At 47.6% G+C, this 12,372-nt stretch overlaps 1 protein-coding gene across 6 annotated transcripts in view; it reads left to right on the top strand.

The window, feature by feature from the left end:
* The window catches only part of KALRN (kalirin RhoGEF kinase), a gene marked incomplete at both ends in the record, with an annotated part of 639,791 nt that overhangs the window by 523,467 nt on the left and 103,952 nt on the right, over nucleotides 1–12,372 (top strand). Inside the window, one exon of one of the 6 annotated variants that reach the window (XM_082654656.1) lies at nucleotides 6,835–7,049. The exons of the other annotated variants lie outside the window; for them this stretch is intronic. Within the exon in view, the coding sequence (XP_082510782.1) occupies nucleotides 6,965–7,049 (85 nt within the window). Of the gene's footprint in view, nucleotides 1–6,834; nucleotides 7,050–12,372 lie in introns of those variants that run through there. 6 annotated transcript variants of the gene reach the window in all.

Below are 12,372 nucleotides of genomic sequence, written 5' to 3'. Positions count from 1 at the left end.
CCCTGAGAGAGTTCATGTGTGAAGGGCGAGGCTCAGTGTGTCCTCCATCCCCTGAGAACTGTAGAGGAAACCGGCCAAAGCTTTATCAGGGGAGCCTGAGGATGGGGATATAGGGAATGATGTTCTGATGCTAGGAGTTCTGAGTGAGAAACTCCTTGAAATCCTGCTTCCTGGGAAATCTTCTCTGGGGACACATGGGTTAAGCACCTCTCCTTTATCCGGAACGGTTGAAAACTCAGAAATATAAGGATGGGCAGTGTCTTCCACGTTCCCTCCTATTAATGAAATCTTCCTTAAATTGACCTGAGTTACATCAAGACAAAATCCACTTTGCATTTAACGTGTCGGAAACTTCTTCATTGCACCCATGAATCTACATGCTTGCCGCAGCTGCTACTTCTGCCTGTGGGAGGGGAGGGGGCATTGACAGTTGGAATGAAAATAGCATCCCTCATAGTGGACACTTAGCAACGGCAAGCCTTCCCAAATTGGAACTCAGAGTGATAGACGGGGACTTCTGACTGTCCGAGTTTGGGAACACTTTGACCTACTTAGAAGTGAATGTTTTTGGAAGTAGATAAACCTGGAGTGGTTTGTTTTTAGCAACTCCAGCTGCAGTCATCTCTCACTTTGATAAATAGCTTGTCTCCTGCTGAGCTCGGATCTCCAGGAACCCGTCCTGGCTGCCCGCAGATCCACCCCAGAAAAGCATGAGCACTGGTGGTTCTGGGGGAGACACCCGGGTCCTTTGTGAAACCCCACAGCCTTTTCAGCGTCGCCTGGACTACCCTTTCCTGGGGCTTGGTTCAGTCCAGAGGGTGATCAGGCGTACTTCCTTCCTGAAAACCAGAGGGCGAGCCGAGGCTAAGCTTCTTGCGCATAAGTGAGACAGCCAGAAGGAGGCAGACACTTGTCAGCTGGGCAGGCAGAGAGGGAGCGAGGGACACCTTTGCAGGGCATAGTTGAAGGCAGATTGGACGAGCTCAGCGGTGGTTTAGTCCTTGGAGTCTGGGAGCTGTCGCTAGGTGGATGGAGGCGTCCACGGGGCCAGCAGGCGTGCAGTGGTTAGACCACACTAAACAGGTATAGTTAGGAGAAGAGATTACTATGCATAATGCTGGCAGTCATGCTTTCCTGTAGACGTTACTATTAAAATAACACATATAACCTGGGAATGGTTGTCCACATGGACGTTATACAATTTTGAAAGACGTATTTGGAGTTCTAATTAAATACAGAAGCAATGTACAAATTGCACCTCCTTTCTTTTAATAAGTGTTTCTGGTCACTGATAATTATTATTCTTCACACAAGGATGAAACCTCTACTTTATGTCCAGTCTTGGTCTGCCTCCAGTTTCCCTTTTCTGCCACAAAAAAATTGAACCTACTGCTTTCCTAGAACTCACCTCGTTCTTGTCTTTGCTCAGGGAACAGTCTTATTCAATTTCTGTTTCTCATATAATTTTCCCGTTATAAATTCCCATATACAGGTTAACTTAGTGACTTGTAGATATTCAAAAACCAACTCTTTGTTGTATAAATGATCAGTACTTGACAAGAACCTCAGAGTTTTAAGCCACAGTCAGAAATGGAGGCCAGGACAGGATAATATGGGGAAAATTATGAACCACCCTGGTATCAGCCATCAGGCAGTTCACAGGGAAGATGAGGGTTAAGGAGCATGCGGTTAGTAACTAGAGAGTGTCGCGGGTCGTGGGAGGATGTCAGAGTCTGAGAAAGTGAAAACATTTGAGTCCAGGTGCTCCCTAAACTCTGTAGGTACCACGCAGGAAGTAATCCCAGAGTCCCAAGGTTCATGGTCCTTTGCCCTGACTTCTTACTGAAATCACGTGCAGAGCTTTTTACAAACTCTAGATGGGAATCTGGATCAGAATCTGGGAGTGGGTGCTGGAAGAGAGATGTACTACTGGAGGAAAAGGCAGGTAAGTGACCGGTTGGGGTGGAGCTGCCCACAGTCCCCAGAAACCACGCCCACAGCCCTCACCTGGCATGTTCTGGAGAAGGCGTATACTGTACTTGTCGCTGTAGGAAGGTTCTCACAGGAATCTCTAGGCCTGAGTTGCGGCACAGTTGCTATTGCCTTCTCTCTCTGGGCTGAGCTCTCAATAAGAAATCTGGATAAATGTGATTTTGAAAAACTCAGTTCCTGCAAATCTGAGGAGAATAAGTCTAAAGGACAAAATTGGACACATGTCTGTTGGTGAAAAGGGCAGATGCCTGAGGTCATGGTCCAGCGTTCCTGAAGCCTGTGGCTATCTTGGGGGGAGAGGGCAGACCCACTAGTCCCTGGTACCAAGCCCAGCATTGTGGTATACTGGCCCAGTATGTGTGCAGGCTGAGACCAGCAGGAATCCTTTGGGGTTCACTGTTGTGGGAAATGGAGATGAGATAAAATGGACACATCGGTAGGCAGAGAGCCTAATTCATGTAAGACAGACTTTGACCGGAAGCATAAGTGAAGACTGCCGAAAATAAGAATAAGACTGAACCATCTGTTTGGAAATTAGGAACACTCCAAAGATATTGCTGTAGCTCAGAGGTTCTTAACCTGAACTGTGGGAGTAGGTGGAGTGGAGTTTGAAAACCTTGAGATTATAGAGGTTCAACTGCTTTATACAAAAGAAGATGTTTACTTGGGGGGCTCAGATAAGGTCCAGGGATAGATAAGACTTTGGAGGAAAAGTGGATTCAGGTGATGGTATCAAACCTCACACACAACCTGCTACCTGTCTCTCATTTCATCTTTCCCCCATGTTGGCTTTATTCTCAGGCAGCTTCTGCTTATGTAGTTACGGCAGGATGGCCTGCAGCTGCTTTACATGAACATTCCACCAACTCAGACATCTTCTGGGAAGGGACTGCTGCTTTCCCAGTCGTTCTTGCTAAGGTCTTCCGATTTATTGTCATTGGCTGAAATGGAGTCATGGGCTAAATCTGAACCAGTCCCTGTGGCTGGCTGGCCGAGCCCGGGTCATGGGCCCATCCTTAGAGTGGAGGGTGGACAGAGGGAGGAAGTCAACTACATCCACAGACATGGTCTGAGAAGGGAGGCGAGCTGGTTCCTCAAAGAAAAATCAAGGTGCTATTACAAAGAGAAGGGGGTGTAGATTACAAACAGATGGGAGAGACTTTGCTAACTAATGGTTCTCAAAGTGTGGCCCCTGCACCAACAACATCAACATCACCTGGAAACTTGTAGCAATGCAAATCCTCAGGCCCCACCCCAGACCTACTTAATCAGAAAGTCTGGGAGCGGGCCCAGTAATCTGTGTTTGAACTCACTATCCAGGTAATTCTGATACACACTCAAGTTTGAGAACCAGCACACCACACCAATGGTTCTCAAACTGTACTGCATCTTACAAACACCTGAGGAACTTTAAAAAAATACGGATGCCCAGCCTCACCCAAAGGGGAATTAATCTGAATCTTGAGAGGGTTGGAGGGAGGAAGACCCAGGCATCAATGGTTCTTAAACTTGGTTCCACCCTGGAATCACCTGGAGAACCTTAAAAAAAAAATTCTAATACGTAGAATTTAGAAAATCTTCCCTGATGATTCTATTAAGCATCTGTGTTTAAAAACCATTTCCCTACCATCCCCTCCATATTGTCCTGAGGACAATTACAACATCTAGATGTAAGTTAGAGGATTCAGGCACCTATTTTCTTAAATCCCTCAACTCAAAACCTGGTCAGATATCTGACATTGATTCCCTTCTCTTTCACGATCATTGTTGAATCTGTCCTAGTGGCTAGCTCCACAAGGACTGGGATTGTTTTTGTTCGTGAATGTAGACCCAGTGCCTAGAACAGAGCCTGGCATGTAGTAGGCACTCAGTAAGTGTTTGCTGAGTTAATGAATTGGTCTGGAATCAGTCAGTGTCCCAGTAGTGTTCAAGACTTCCTCGCTGGGTTGTAGACATCACTGGTAACATTCTGGAAGGCACACGAGGATGGCAGTGGGACTCTTGGGTTATTGATGCCTAACCAGTCTCCAAAATGTGCTGAACATATCAATTCAAGATGAGTAGGTGTTCCTAATGATTTTATGCCTTGAAGTTGACAGTAGGATGGGTTCCTGGGTTATAATAAGGACCAATGGAAACATGCCTGATGGCTCCTTTTCATAGAGACTAAGACTACTTTAAAGTCTACTTGTATTCTGATTTTTTTTGAAGTTATACAATATTATATAAATTACAGGTGTACAACACAGTGATTCACAATTTTTAAAGGCTGTACTCCATTTATAGTTGTTATAAAATATGTGCTATATTCTCTTTGTTGTACAATAGATCCTCGAAGCTTATTATTTACCTAATAGTTTCCAGGACTCTGATTTCTGAAGCAAGGGCTGAATCTTCCTCAGACATCTAATTCAAGCCAGTTTCTACACGATGATGTTGTCAGCCTCTTGCAAAAGATTATGATGGAAAGATGATCCAGTGTCACTTAAACACAAGGGCCCACAGGAAGGTTTAAGTAAAAAAGGAACTGGTTACTCACCAAGCAACTTTGAAGCATTTTTGAATTCCTATGAGAGTGCCCCAAAAGTATTCAAGGAGGCGGATTGGGTGGGTAGACCAAATATGGACTCTTGTATCATAGCATCCAGACAGTGGATCACAAGCAAACCAAGTTCACTTTTCGAAGGGCTGAAGGTACTGGCCATTTTCTGCTCTGGGCTTGCAGGAACAGCAAAATGGGTGTTATATTTGGTGATATAGAAGAGAGAACTAGACAACAGTACTGGTTGCCACATCCCGCAGTAATTCAAGCTGTCGAGATGAGACTGACCAATAGGATGATCAGTGCATTCCGGAATCTGGGGTGTGGGCTGCATGAGCAATTTGAACTTTCATTTCGCTGTTTCATATGTGGAGCACCAGGGGTACATTTCTTGCTCGACAGTGAGATTCTTATATAACACTTGCCAGGAGGGGCCATCAGGGAGGTGGCAGTGGTAGAACTAGAAGTTAGATTTTGACTTTGGGTTCTGCTCTTCCTACATGGTGAAGCTTTTTAGAGTTTCTCTTTAGAGTTAAAGCATCGAAGCCTCATCATCATTCATTCATTTAGTTTCTTCAGATTTAAAAGAGGACCCTACCTTATAAGGTTTTTTGGTGTGGATAAAGGACCTAATGTATAGAAGGCAACCAGGAAACTGCTTGGCACAAATAAATGCTCAATAAATGCTAGCTCTTGTTACTCATGAAGCTGTGTTACTGTGTTTACTGAGCATCGACTGTGTTCCAACCATGTGGCAGGTGCTGCAACACAAATAAGGCCAAAACCTAAGCATGGTTCAAACTGAGAAAGGAAGCCCCAAATCCTAGTAACTCCTAAAGTCTTGTCCTGTGGCTGTCTTTCTTCCAGGTTGGAATTGAGTGATCAAGCTTCTGGTTTTTTTCCCTCTTACAAACTTCCCTTTTTTTTTTTTTTTTTCCTGATGAATGGGCTACTTTGAGTGCTGTATGTTTCCAGCCATCCCTTTTCCTAAATCTGGACGCCAAGGAATGGGAGAGATGCTTTGTGAGTGATAAACGCAGTGGTTCATGGGAAGGTCTAGTTGGTGTGGTGCCGGTGGGCTTCTTGGGGGGGTCGGGGGAATGTGAGCTTGACCCTGAAATATGAAAAGACTTAAAAAGGAAACAGATACGGGTTTAAGTAAAGGGATGATAGACCCACTGGGTGTGGTTGGGGGGTGGTGAATGGACATCTTCCACCATGAGTAAGGTGTCTGCAGTTTCTCTGTAGGCACTCACTCAACTGGAAGTATAAAACATCTCTCTAACAGCTACTTCATGGATATGTGTTTTAAAATTCTCTTAGCAATCCTGTAACATGGGAATTCTTTTTTTTTTTTTTTTTTTTTGCGGTACGCGGGCTCTCACTGCCGTGGCCTCTCCCGTTGTGGAGCACAGGCTCCGGACGCGCAGGCTCAGCGGCCATGGCTCACGGGCCCAGCCACTCCGCGGCATGTGGGATCTTCCCGGACCGGGGCACGAACCCGCGTCCCCTGCATCGGTAGGCGGACTCTCAACCACTGCGCCACCAGGGAAGCCCCGGGAATTCTTTTTCCTTCTTTTATTTTTTAAATGAGGAAACTGAAGATCAAAAAAGTGAAATGACTCGTCTAAGGTCAGACAGCTACTAGGTGACAAAACAGCTTTGAACTTCCGTCTTATGGTTTCTTTCCAATACTGAGCTTTCCCACAACATCATTACCACCCCGGAGCCGATAAAAAGGGGAGGCACAATTATCATTAATTATTAGCCTGAAATATTAAAAAGAAGGAACGAAAAGCGTAGGTGAAGGTGTTTTCAACACAGAGGGGGCTGTCCATGTTCGGAGGCTGAGGAGAAGGAGGGGGTGAACCTGTCAGAGAAAAAGCACTACTGAGTCTCGAACCTTCTAAATCTGCTTCTCTCCCACCTCTTTGGCCTCATCGGATTGCGGATTTTAAGCCAGAGCTGATTGTGGCGGCCTTTGAGGAGAGGAAGCTGCACTAAAGGGGAAGCACCTGTTTTGCGCCTGTTTTGTGTACGCTCCTCCTCCCCTTGCGTGCCCCGTGCCGGCGGCCAGAGCGGCCTTGCATAAGGCTCTGGGCCACGCTGCCGGCGGGACTCGGGCAAACGGCGGGACTCGGGCAAACAGCTGGACTTTGGAACTCCGCCCCCAGCGCCGCCCTCCCCTTCCCCGGGCAAACAGCTGGACTTTGGAACTCCGCCCCCAGCGCCGCCCTCCCCTTCTCCCCAAGGTGGCCCTGGTTCCCAGAAAGTCGGAGTCGTTGCCGCGGTGCGGGAGAGGAGGGCGGGAAGGGACGGCCGAGGTTGCGAGCTGGCTCCGGGGCCGCGGGGCCGCGGTGGCCTGCCTGCTGCGCTCCCACAGCGGCGGGCACCCCGGGCCATGCGGGAGCGCTGGGGCCGCGCGGCAGCATGAAGGGCGGCGACCGCGCGTACACCCGAGGTCCCTCTTTGGGGTGGCTCTTGGCGAAGTGCTGCTGTTGCTTCCCTTGCAGAGGTGAGTGGCTGTCGGTGCTGCGCCTTCATTTTAGGCAGAGACCGGGCAAGCTGAGTATGGGGCGGCGGGGTGGGGGGGAGTAGACCGTGGTCTGGGGAAAATGCGGGTGGGGAGGGGAGCACGGCAAAGGGAGGGTTTGCTCCCAACTGTGTTCATTGCGGTTTCTGCGGCACGAAGCGTTTCGCTTGCTCTCCACTCTCAAGAAGCTTCTGACTTGGATGCGGAGCTGAAGTTTGGGAACTCAGTTACTTACCGGCGACTTTGGTTGCTGGGCTCCAGCCTGCAGAGGGGTTGGGGCGCGGATGCGAGGGAGAGGGAGAGGCCACTCGGAGCTCTGCGCGTCCCTGTAGTGGCAGAGTCACACTTTCGTGCTCTCATTTACATATGGACCTCAGCCGCGGGGTTAACAGATGACTCTTAGCTATAGGAATGTCTGACACTTGTCTCTACACCAGGAAATATTTTTGCCAAGTGACAACTTTCTTTGGGGACTAGAGCGGGCTTTTGTCTGCCAGGGCTTTGGCAGGTCAGCGTGGGTCTGCAGCTCTGGGCCGGAGCTTGGCTCATTAATTAACCAAGAACCCTCTATGTACCCAATTAAGACTGTATTTAATTATTCTGCTAATTTTAGTGTTGTCGAGGAGACTTGCAGGAAGCAACTAATTTCCCCAGAATCAGCCTGCAAAACACGATGGTGAGAAGGATGACAGAAGGAAAGTCATCAATGCTGAAAAAGAAATCGAGCCCTTCCTAGACAGACTTAACAGATGTTCCTAACACAGTGCATGTCACTTTAACACCTCAGCTTGGAGGGTGGGGGAGATTCTGTTTCTGTGTGGTTAGAAGTGAGAATATAGGCTCTCACTTGACATAAGCCTTTTTAAAATTTCACCTATTGGGTGTCTCGCCTCCACCCCTATTTGCAATGCCCCAGTCTCCTTACCCATCCTCGCCTAATGAGTCCTGATGGAACTCTCTGGGAGTTACTGGTGAATAAACTTCATCCAAGTCCTCCGTGCTCACCCCACGCATAGCCCTGACAAATTCTCCATCCTGAGCAGATAGGAGACTACAAAAACTAATTAAATCTGAAGGACCTTTCCCCAAGTCATTAAGGTTCATAATTTCAGCGTCAGATTCTCTCAATCCTGCATTTAATTAGAATAGCTTGGAACTGAGTAGTAGCTAACTCTCAAAATCAGAATTCAGAGGGAGAAGGAAGTTTAACAGGCCAGGGACCCTCACAAAAATCCAAGCCTAGTTCAGAAACATTCAGAACCAAGGCTGGGAATTGAAGCAAGGGGGTATTAAAAGGGAGAGGAAGCAGGAAATGGCCAAAGGGAATCCGAGTGGGTGGGTATGCGCTGAAGGCTGGGCTGCTTTCATGGTGAAGGGTTTCCAAGCAGGATTTCTTGGGAGTCCATTTCCTGTCCAAAGGCAGAATTTGGGAACGTGGGCGGTGCTTATCTAAAGGCCCTGCAGCTGCCTCCTTGAGTCCAGATGTGTGGCAGCCGCAGCTCCCTTACAGAGTAATTCTCCAGGGGTCTCTCAGCCTTTGCTTTGTTTGTGAATTGCCCTGGCGGGCCCTCCGTGTGGCAGTGAGAGGAGGGAGCAGGGAGCCCCCTTGGGGTGCCTGCTGGGTCACCTCCTGTCTGCAGGACTGGGAAAGCAGCGGCTGCAGGCTCTGTGGCTTGCAGGGGGCCGGGGGGGGGGGCATTGCTGGAGCCAGAGCTGGAGGAGACCATCGCCTCTCAGCTGAAGACAGAGGGAGGCAAAAGGCCCAAGCCATGAAAGCAGCTTAAAAGGGAGAAGGAGGGTAACAAAGGCGGGTGCCTCTTGCCTTCTCCCTCTTTAGTCCTTATTCTTTGCCACATCTGAAACATGTGAAGATGGAAAACTGGGGCTCCAATCTGAGAAAGATGGTGGGGGACGTGACTCAGCCACCCTTCCAAGAGCCCCTGGCAGCCGCTGGACAGGATGATGTGTCTGAGGTGCTGGGCACTGCCCGGGGGCTCCCTGAGTCTGCTCTAACAGCAAGGAGAGCTCAGAGTCCCCACCCAGCCCGAAGGCATATATTTGAAGCAGACTGAAAAGATGATGTCTTATACTGAGCTTGAATGCAGTGTCCAGAGCCCCAGAACTCCATAGGAAGAAGCTTGCCCAACTGCAACACAGAGAAGGGTTTGGGCGAGAGTCTGAGAGGCTGATGGGAGTGCAGGGCATCTACACCAGGGACGGTTGGCCTCCCTTTTCAGTTAAACCAGTTCCTCTGGTTGTACAGATGACTGTGAAGCTAATGGTTTAGAACTCACTACTATGGTTCCTGAGTCAAGGGGCCTTGACTAACTGGCTTCCAGTCACTCAGCATTTAAAGGACATCTCCTTCTAAAGTCTGGGACAAAGGAACCAAGAGGAAATGGAATGTTCTGGTTCTCTTTGACACAAAGCTAAGCTATCCTGGACTTGCTCTGGTGAATCCTAAGTGGTTGTAATTGTTAACACTAGGGTAAGAGTCAAGGATTTAGTGACGTACCTGTGTGGCCTTTAAAGATCATGTTTGAGAAAAATATGGACGAAGTTAGTGGAGCTTGTCTTTGGATTTGGAGAAGTGAGGAAGGCAACCCTCTTGTGTTCTTCTGTTCCAGTTTTTGGTTCTATTGAGTATGGGTGTGGCAAAGGGGTTTGATGAAAGATGACCTTCCTTCCCGTACCTTGAAATAAGTATTGAAGGGCAGGAAAACTGAAAACCAAGGGTAGAACAGAAATAGAGATGGGTGAGAAGGAAGAAGGACAGCAAATACATTTATAACTGCCTTTTTGGAAGTGGAAAATAGCCAGACATGAAATAGTGGCATGTGTGTGTCTGAAGGGTGATTCATCACTGACGTCACGCCCTGTGGGAAGTTTCAGGATTTCTTTGACTACTTCGACTTTCCTCTGTACCTGAAGGAGTGGGTCCATTCTGGGTTCTCCTTTAGTGATCTTACCATTTGAAAAAGCGACTTGTTTCCGAGTGACAGAAAGGATTTCAAGTCCCCTGGAGGGTTGCCAAGTCATGTGCTACAGACCAGAATTTGTGACTTCTTAGATCATGGAGCCTAGAGACTTTTCAGACCTTGAGAGTTGGAAGCCAGTTTTAGAGCCTTTAATTTTCTAGTCAATTAACTTTGGGTATGTGGACAAAAGTCCCTCCTCGGAAACCTTTCCTGACTGTTGCCCTCCTCTGCTTCTCCACAGTGTGCATGGCATTTATTTATACTCTCTTACTGTTGTATCATTGTCCTTGCCTCTCAAGCCCATGTGTCGTCACATCTCCCCATTTGTACTGTGAGACAGTACCTGGTTCAGAAGACTGTCTCAGAAGCGAAGAGAGGAAAGGGTGGCGACTTATCCAGGCCAAGTAAGCTCACAGGAGAGTTGCTGGGATCACAGTCCCATGGCTCTTTCGCCACAGGGGCGATTGGGGCTGACATCACAGGGTATGGGTAAGAGTTATGGGGGATTACAGGGCATCCCGAGTCATCCTTATCTATAATTTCTTTTTTTCCCCCCTACGTTTCCCCAGAATCACTAAGCAGGAATCTTATGACTGGATGTGAATATTCCTTCTTTGGCCCATGAATTAATACAGCTCATTTTATAAACGGAATTTAATGTGTGAAACCATGATACCAAGTTCCTTTAGAAAGGTGTTGGTAACCTCAGAGAGGAACAAAAGTGACATTCACTTTTATTTACTTTAGTTAACCACCCAAGGGTCAGAGAAGCCTTGGGGCCTTGAGGTATACATCCCTTTTTATTTCTTTATCTTCCAGGAAGTGCCTTTACCACTATGAAAATTGAATTGACCATTTAGCGTGTATGTTTGTCCATTGTATCTCTCGATTTTCTCTGCCTCCCAGGGATATACCTTAATCTGGGGAGAATTTCCACACATACGTCCTGTTGCCGACCTAGATATTATGGTTTTCTTCCCATACCTGATTCTTTGACCAGTGGGTAGTAACAAGAATCTCAATTATTCCCTGCCTTCCAGTCATAATGTAGCCTAGTAGAAACAGGAGTGTATGAATTTGGTTGGGGTGGAGGAGGTTGGACGCGGAAGCCAAATGTCCTCTTTTGGTACAACTGTGGGTCCAGCAATCACTGATCATGCTGTAGGCGTGTCACCCCAGGGGTTCCATGGGCTACAGGTTGGTAAGTCCTAACCTGAGATAAAAAGATAAAAACTCAGACTCTGTGTTTTTATTCAAAATAAAAGGTTTTTGGTTTGGTTTTGTTTTTTCTAAAGTGAACGTGGGGTATTCACTTCGGAGCCCCCAAATGCTGTAAGCCTACCTTAGTCTGGAGCAGTGTTTTTGGTATTGTACTTGATGAAGTTCCTCCTGAATCTTGGTGCTTCTCTTCTGCCCTAAAAAGACTCCCCATCCTTTTGAAGTGCTTTTCCTTTGCAGTGAATGTGAGTGGCTGCTCGGCCTGCCCTCTCCTTCAGACCAAGGCCCAGCTTTTCCATGCCCTCGGAAGAGCATGGGTCTAAAAGCTGAGCGGGGCTTCTCAAGCAGAAGGGGCTGTACCATGGGAAGTTAGAACTGGAAGCAATCTCAGAGATTATTTAATAGATCTTTTTTTCTACAGGAGGAAACTGAGATCCAGCCATTTAGTAGCAGAGTCAGACCTAGAGCCCTTTTCCAGCCTTCTTTCTCTAACTCCATTTTTGTCTTCCTGGGCGTGCGGTTTCTCTTACTCTAGACGAGCCCAACTTAGAAGGGTAGAGGCTGACCCCAAGCTGGAACTGGGGTGTTAACTGTGGAATGATCTGTGATTCTGGGGGACGATTGCATTGCCTGGAGCCACTGAGATCTGGACCTCCCTGTTCTGCCTTCAGTGGCTGTTCTGTCCCAAGGCCACAGAAGGCAGAGACCGCAGTCACACCTCTGTCTTTCCCAGAGCAGCTTCTGCACATTGTTCTTCGTAAATATCTGTCCATGTTTTCCCCTCTGGTTCAATTTCATTCCAAAGGCCCCTTTCCCCGCCTTTCTTTCTTGTCTCTTCTCAGGAAGTGTACCCTTTCAGGTGGAAATGAATCAATGAAATACATTCCTATCATTCCGTTTTTGAAAGTCACTGGTTTTTATGTAACACACAGTGTTTTAATCCATTTGACAAATGTTTATGTGCTGACTGCCTGCCAGCCCTGCGCTGGATACTGGGGGAGAATGGATGGGAATCATAACGGCACTGACCCCATTGGGCTGCCGTGAGGATTAGTTAAGACAATGTATGTAAAGGGCTTAGCGTAGCACCAGGCATATAAAGTGCTTTA

This window comes from Grampus griseus (genome assembly GCF_964374135.1).
Source record: "Grampus griseus genome assembly, chromosome: 5".
In the NCBI taxonomy this organism is placed as follows: Eukaryota; Metazoa; Chordata; class Mammalia; order Artiodactyla; family Delphinidae; genus Grampus; species Grampus griseus.
The sequence above is the reverse complement of the archived record's forward strand: the minus strand, read 5'-3'. Positions and strand labels throughout refer to the sequence as shown.